General features: G+C 43.1%; 1 protein-coding gene across 1 annotated transcript; it reads left to right on the top strand.

Moving 5' to 3' along the window:
• On the top strand, positions 1-7447 carry SOD2 (superoxide dismutase 2). The gene is made up of 5 exons (XM_084262010.1): positions 1-66; positions 1132-1334; positions 4086-4202; positions 5565-5744; positions 6925-7447. Exons 1-5 carry the CDS (start codon positions 38-40, stop codon positions 7068-7070), a joined length of 675 nt encoding a protein of 224 aa, XP_084118136.1. The 5' UTR covers positions 1-37; the 3' UTR covers positions 7071-7447.
• Positions 7448-7799: the final 352 nt, after the last annotated feature.

Genomic DNA, 7799 nt, shown 5'->3' with positions numbered 1-7799 from the left:
CGCCGTCGGTGTAGCGCCCGGCAGCGAGAGAGTCGCCATGTTGTGTCGCCTCGCCTCAGCGGGCAGGTGAGAGCTGGGCCGCGGGAGGCTGGGGGTAGCGTAATGGCGTCCAGAGCTCCGCAGTGTGAGGCGGTTGCTGGGCTGCCATCTGCCTCCACGGCGGGGCGATGGGAGGAGGTGGGGTCGCCCCCTCCTTGACCCCCATCAGTTCCCCGCCATTTCTGGTGGGAGGGAGGTCGTACTGCTGCCGACTGCTCCGCAGGGCTCAGTGTGCATGCTCGGCAGAGGCGCGGTCAGGGAGGCAGCCAGCGGTTGTTCTTCCACCCTCCTGGGTTCTTCCCTCGTCCACCGCCGAGGGTCTCTTGCCGCCTGACATGGTGGTGGTGCCAGGTACTCTCGTCTTTGCTAGGCAGGGTCGCCGCGATTCCCCTCTTCGGGACCCTGAAGGTTTTGCTGTTGCTTTGACCCTGGTTTATGCCAAGGTCACCAGCAAAACAGGAGTTGACCTTCCTTCTAGCTCAGTGGTTCTCCTTTTGTTACTGCCGTTGTGGTGTCTGGTGACAAGCGCAAGGTGTTAAAATGGGGAAGGGTAACCGGAGTCTGCTGGGCTTTCGGTGATGGGCATCGCGACCGCCCTGTCACACAGTGTGAGCTGCTCGTTGCAGTACCCGCCATGTGCCAGCACAGGAGGCCTTAACCCCGACACTGCTGGTTTTTCCAGACTTACTTTTCAGTGGAGGGACCTTTTGCAGAGCGAGGGAGGGACACTTGACGGGGACGTCTGGGCTTTTATTTGTAATCAATAGAAGATTAGGGGAAGCTCTGTATGTCAGCGTGTTTCTGCTGGCCTTTCTTTTCTTTCCCTGTCTTTGTTTTTCCTGTATCCATGGGAGGGGGTGTGGCTTGGGGGCCTTGGTTTGAGACATGGTAGCTTTACTTTATGAAGCTGTAGATCTGTGACCTTCATGCGAATTCATCTCTGCAGTTAAGCTACAGAGTGTGCTTATTTTGAGCTGGGAAAAATGGAAATTTTGTTACTTTGTCTCAGATAAACTTACAGCAGCTGATCTAAACAGTCATGGTTACAGTGGTACTGAATAAGGTTATTTCTGTTTGTTTTCTTTCTTCTAGAAGTGGTGCTAAGTTGACAGCACCATTGGGATGCTTGGTCTTGAGGAAAAAGCACACTCTTCCTGATTTACCCTACGACTATGGGGCTCTGGAACCTCATATTAATGCAGAGATCATGCAGCTGCACCATAGCAAACATCACGCTACCTACGTGAACAACCTGAATGTTGCAGAGGAGAAATACAAAGAGGCATTGGCAAAAGGTTTGTATATCCACATTCAACAGATGAGATGGAAGCCAGTTTATCATAGATGATAGAGGGGAGGGAAAAAAATGCATCCCTTCTTTCCAGGGAAATAGTTTAATTTAAAAGTTTTGGATTACCTAATTCAAGCTTTTTCTCTTAATAAAGTGAAATGCTAGTAGGGACAAGCTTTCACTGTGAACTTCAGTGTGCTGATAGTTGGAAACTAGGTGTAACTAAAAAGCATGAATACAGTTCTCTGTAGCACTATAAAACTAGAAGAAAATTCCTTGATTGCTGTTGATTTAGTCCATGTTTACATTAGTAACTTGAAACACAGACTGAGTCAATAGGAAATTGCAGTCATTTTACTAAACAAATACTTTATAATGAAAGGTTAGTAACAAACTTAAGTAAAATTTGTGCACCTTTGTTGTTTTGACATCAGATGCTCTGCTGTCTCTTCAAATAATCCTAGTTGTCCACAAATGGAGGAGGTAAGGCAAATGTGCAGTTAGTGCATACGAGACCCAGTGAAGAGATCTGAATTTGGGGGTAAGTTATGCCAGTGAGTCAGATTAAGGAGTCTTACAGCTCTTATTTTAGTGTGAGACACTAAAATATGCCACAAACCTTCATGATATTTTTTTAAGATCTTTGATTGAATTTTGAGCTGTGCTGACTTCTCTGAAAACTGTAGTTGTTGTAACTGGAACACTGAAACACGTGATGTGTGTTTTTCAAACCTTTCAGTTGCTCTGGAAAACATGTGAAGTAGCATGTGTATCTTTTTAAGAAGGTAGAATATTTTCTGAGGTTTTTTCCTGCTGTGATGATCTTTCTAAAGAGAATCAGTTTACCTCTAAGAAGCGATTACTTTCTAGGCTTGCTTCTGTCTGCTTGCCAGATGGGTTCACAGTGCAGTGTAACTGCTTGGGTTTGGGTAAAGTGAGAATTGTCAGTACCTGAATAAACCTGAACGCTGAGCTCTTGATAAATGCTAGTGTCTTTCAACATAGAAAGTTGGTTACTGATGAAAGTTTATAGAGATTTTCAAGTGCCTAAGTAAACCCAAAAACAATGTGTGCAGTCTAAATTAATGAACTAATGAGATTCAATTAAGAATCAGCCAATCAAGATTGGCTGTTCCTGTGTTCTGCCAGTGGTGGATCTAGGAAAGTTGTATTCTGGAGATTTAATTAGTGCAAGCAGAATTGAGGAGAGAACCTGGACAGTAAGAAGTTAGTGATACTACTTACGCTGGTTAATGACCAAGGCTTCAGCCATTAGTAGAGGCAGAATTTGTGGTTAGCAGAAACATCTGCAGTGTTGTGGATACTTTGAGGTGTTTTTTTTAAAAAATGCTGCTACCCTTTGATAAGCTTTCATTGCTTGCTGTTGGACTGGTGTATGTAGACATTGAGGTTAACGTTTCACAAAGGGTTTTGCAGGCATTATTTTGTAAGTGGGTAATGTACTGGCAGTGGTCATGCGCATAGAACCATAGAATGGTCTGGGTTGGAAGGGACCCCAAGGATCACAGAGCTCCAACCCCCCTGCCACAGGCGGGGCCACCAACCTCCAGGTCTGGATCTACACAAGGTTGCCTAGGGCCCCATCCAACTTGGCCTTGAACACCTCCAGGGATGGGGCATCCACCACCTCTCTGGGCAGCCTGTTCCAGCACCTCACCACTCTCTCTGTAAAGAACTTCCCCCTAATACCTAATCTAAACCTTCCTTCCTTTAGCTTTAATCCATTCCCCCTTGTCTTGCCATTGTCTACCCTTTTAAAAAGTTGATTCCCCTCCTGTTTGTCTGTTCCCTTCAGGGTCTGGAAGGCTGCAGTGAGGTCCCCAGTGTACTGTTTATAGTATTTTGACCCTCAGAAAGGTTTGTAAGACCAGGATTTAGGAAAGGGCAAAGTCTGAACTGCCACCTCATTGTCTCAGTATTGCCATTCTTTTTGCATACCTAAAACCTGAGTGGTCACAAATGTTTCTGCATTGTATTTCAGTGTTGAGTTATACAGCATGTCTAATCACTAACTAGTATCTTCTGGATAACAGAACCTGCCAGTGGATTTTTTTCAGCCATAGAAAGTAAGGTGTTCTCTTCAGATCATCTGTATCTGCTTAGGAAACTCAAATAAAAGCTGTTGCCAGTGCATAGGCATGCACTGCTGTGATAGGGTGCAGCACAGGACTTTGTTATTTCAGCATAAGCTGGTTCTGGTTACTGGGTCATCAAAGTGTGCAGGATTGGCTAAATAAAGGATATAAAATTGAAACTTACTTTCAGTGGAAACTTGTGCCTACCAGAATTTTCCCTGCTCTGTTCTGACAGTCATGTGACTGTGTGACCTGTGGTCCTTTACTTTCTGCTCTTAGAAGGAAATGGTTGACTGTCAGCAGGCTGAGCAACTGAGCTGCCTAGTCTCCAGCTCTGCTAGTTGCTTTATTCTGCTGCAGAATGGTGGGTAGTAGGTTTTAGAAGTGTAGTCTGGGTGCCTGATCAGTGCAGTATTGGCAGATAACTTATCATTGTGGGATATGAAAAGATGAAAGATAAAGAGATCGTGAATGTAGTTTGTCATATACTGTCTAAAATACAGGTAACAGTCAGGAACCTTATCTTTTTCATGTTACAGACTAGTAGAACTGGAAAGATTTTGGGGATCAATGGAGGCTTAGTGGCAACTTAACAACAATGGTGATGGTGATGATGGTGGTTTTATTTGTAAATGTACTTTTATCTTCTGCATCCTCAGGTGATGTTACAGCTCAAGTGTCACTTCAGCCTGCACTGAAGTTCAATGGTGGGGGTCATATCAATCACACCATCTTCTGGACAAATCTGTCTCCTGATGGAGGAGGAGAGCCTAAAGGTTAGTGCTTGAGAAAGTAGCTTTCTAAAGTCCTGCTAATTAAGTTCCCATATATGTACTCAATTCACAGAAAAGGAAGAATGGTGCTGCAGACCAGCCAACCCAGTGACTAGGTTTGAAATAGGAATAGTTCAGCAGTTAAAGCATAAAGGAAGAAGCCCCTTTTGGAAGGCTAGAGTAGTGATTATCTACAAGTGACCTGCAGGTAAAGGCAAAGACCCTGTAATACAGATGTCACGAAAGCTGTTGTGATAACCTTGCAGGGCTTTTGCCTGAGGTTTATATGCCTGGTGACATCTGCTTGTGGCTTTTGACTCTAGCATCTCACAATGGTCTCGTTAAAGGTAAGAGCATAAAGGCTTGAAGCTCTGAAGCTGAAATTTCAGCAAGCAGTTCTGGTATCAGTCCATTTCTGGTAGAATGTGGTTGTAGATGACATGCACAAAAGATGCTTCAAATGCTTGATTTTTGTCTCCTGATTTCCGCAGTTTCTGTGTAAGTCAGTTAAAAAAAGCCAGTCAGAAAGTCATCTTTCAAATGCTTCAAGGCTTCTACAGGAAGCCTGTGGAAGCCCATCTTAAGATGCACTTGCAGCTATCGCCAAGAGATTTTTCAAGTCTGTCTGAAGGTGGAAGGGATGAAGAATTCTCCAGCATTGCTCTGTTTGAGGTATCTTACACATGCTAATCAGAGAGAAGCTTAGGTATCTTCCAGTTTTGAGCAAACACTTAAATACCTGAAATTCACAAGTGTGCTGGTGTGTAGGGGAGAGGAAGTAGTTTGGCAGTGCATTGTTACACTGAACAATTCTAGTTACTGTTCCATTTGCTCCAGTACAGGTTAGTTTAAATGTGTAATAAAGAAGGCATCTAATCACATGCAGATCTAAAATCTGAGGGAAGTGGTTAGATACCTTTTAACTATGTGTAGGTTCATTATATTGGTATCAAAGGTGTCCAAACATTTCTGTGTATTAAGACAAAGAAATCACAGCCACTTAGTGTTGTCTTTTTAGATAAGCAGACTACCTCTTCAATCTTTCTTCCCTAGCCCTCCTCTGTGGCATTCTCTTTCCTTTTAGACAAGAATGTAAATGCCTGTTTGTCCTGTTGGTAGCATCCTGACTGTGTCTTTGAGGACAGCATGACTGGCTACTGCATTAATGTCTTTCCAGTCTGCTTGCCCTCTTCAGCATGTTGGGACAGAACTGTTCATTAAAGATGCAGCTACTCTGTTTAGACACTTCCTTCCCACAGAGTCCAGACGCTTCTGCTGCTCTTTACTTCCGTTTCCAGGTGATACCTGGAAATTGAAAGATGTTAAGTACCTGATGTTCTGTGCTCTTCCTGTGCTTTTTTAAAGGAGAATTGATGGAAGCCATCAAGCGTGACTTCGGTTCCTTCGCAAACTTCAAGGAGAAGCTGACAGCCGTATCAGTTGGTGTTCAAGGATCAGGCTGGGGGTGGCTTGGCTATAACAAGGAGCAGGGGCGCCTACAAATAGCAGCTTGTGCAAATCAAGACCCTTTGCAAGGAACAACAGGTCAGGTTTCTTGCCTTCCTTCCCCTTTTCCTTCCTCCTTTGAACATTTCATAGATCTGAAAAGGGGCTTGTGGTCAAATGCTGATAAGAAATTGCTGGATAAATAGTGCTGGGAAATGAAATATTGCTACTAGCAGAAGTGGAAACCAGTTGCAGCTTTTAAAACAGCATTTGTAAAGCAGGACTTGAACTGTGAAGAGCAGTAGGGTTTAAAGTCTGTCTAGTCAAGGGGAAATAGATGGGCCATATTGTGAAAGTGCTCTTTCTTGGACAATACTTTTAGTTTAAGCTTCTTTGGATTATTTTTTAATAATGAGTATCTTGCCTGTATTGAGGAGGATTAAGCATCATGCTTTTAGATTGTTTTCTCAGGCAGAGAGACTACTCCCAGAACTGTCAGTGTAGGCCAAACATCAGGAAGGTGCATGGAAAACTCTTGCCACTGTGTAGGCTGGATTTGAAGTGGAAGACTTAGAATCTGCTTCTTTGATACTGGTAAAGAACGATGAGCATCGATTAAATAAGCCTCGGACGGGAATGAATCTTAACAGCTAGGCAAGCAGCGTAATGCTGACCTCAGTCCCTTTTGAAGGTACTTTTACTTGCTTTGAGTGACACGGCAGTGATGATATCAGGCAAGGAATTGAATGTATTGTCAGCAGTCTGCCTATTGCTTATTGGTAAGAAAAAAAAATTTAGAGGGACATACAGTGTAATGTGGGTAAAGTTCACCCCTCCCCCATGAATACCACCCATTAAAAATTGAGTGAGAAGGATAATTTAGCACAAAAGCAAGGGGAGTAGACAATTCGTAGCTGTTGATTAAAATACTGGAAACAAGCTATCATGGCAAAGGAGTCCTGGGCGCAACTTTTCATAGCAATGTAACTGTGCAAAAGACACAAGCCTCTCAAAAATGACGTTTCTGTTCTGTCTTCAAGGCAGTTTGGGTATATTTGTGGCTGTTAATGAGCTCTTTCAGCTTATGGAGTATGTGTGTGTGAGAGCAACGAATTCTGTACAGCGTTGCAGTAAGCACCCATGTACTGGAGAACTTTGTCTTTCTCCAGATAATGACTCACAAATTGGGTACAACTGTGGGGTGTAATCTTAAGACTTTATATGTAAAGTGTATATTCAGAGATTTATAAAATTTATCTCTTTATTTTTTTTTAAACAGGTCTCATTCCTTTGCTAGGAATCGATGTATGGGAACACGCTTATTACCTTCAGTATAAAAATGTTCGACCTGATTATTTGAAAGCCATATGGAATGTGATCAACTGGGAGAATGTATCTTCAAGATACTCAGCCTGCAAAAAGTAGAGTGGAATTCTTGCACAGACTAGTAAAACGTCACCACTTCTACTCTGACACCACTCTTCTAGTAGTGCCCGTGGCTTACAAATGGATTGCTCTACTGCAGAAAACACTTAGCTCATCCAAGAAAAGCATTTCATAATCAAGCCAAGTGTCTGCTTGTTTAATTCTGTGAGAGCTATTTACTTAGATTTTTGAAGCTTTAAAGTGTTGTGCAACAAGGGGAGACACTTTAATCAGTTTCTATTGCATAGAGAAACCTAGATCACCTTGCTGAAGCTTATTGATGTAAAGGATTTCCTTGTTGCACTAAAATACCTAAGTGGAAACTCTATTTCATGTCGCTATAAACAAATAAAACTCAAAAGAAGAATCTTCTATAACTGGCTGTAAGAAACTTATTAGTTGGTTCAGTTATGTATTTGATTTGAAAATGGTTGGAGACATGCCAGTTGTAGTTCATTGTATTGCAGGGTGTGGAGCTTTCTTACAGATGGAAATGGGAGGTGAAAGGGGAAATAGCTGTGCCTCTGCCTGCCTGACTTGACTGTCTTCTGTCATCCCTGCCTCTTCCTGGAGCTCTGAAGTAAAATCATCACGTCGTGCTGATGCACTACCTTTTGGAGTGTTGCCTTGGGTGAGAGGTTACAGTCAGGCTAAATTGCTCATGCAAGAACTGCATGACAGCATCTGAGGCTTGCTCTGTAGTAGCTGTTCAAGTACACACTACAACAC

This window comes from Gallinula chloropus, assembly GCF_964237585.1.
Source record: "Gallinula chloropus genome assembly, chromosome: 3".
NCBI lineage: Eukaryota > Metazoa > Chordata > Aves > Gruiformes > Rallidae > Gallinula > Gallinula chloropus.
Note: the sequence above shows the minus strand (reverse complement) of the source record. Positions and strands in the feature narration are given on the sequence as shown.

Excerpts from the sequence above, each read along its gene's own strand:
- SOD2 (XM_084262010.1), top strand. The coding sequence starts at position 38 with ATGTTGTGTCGCCTCGCCTCAGCGGGCAG. Across the intron at positions 67-1,131 it reads CGCCTCGCCTCAGCGGGCAG|AAGTGGTGCTAAGTTGACAG; the intron begins GTGAGAGCTGGG and ends TCTTTCTTCTAG. Across the intron at positions 4,203-5,564 it reads TGGAGGAGGAGAGCCTAAAG|GAGAATTGATGGAAGCCATC; the intron begins GTTAGTGCTTGA and ends GCTTTTTTAAAG.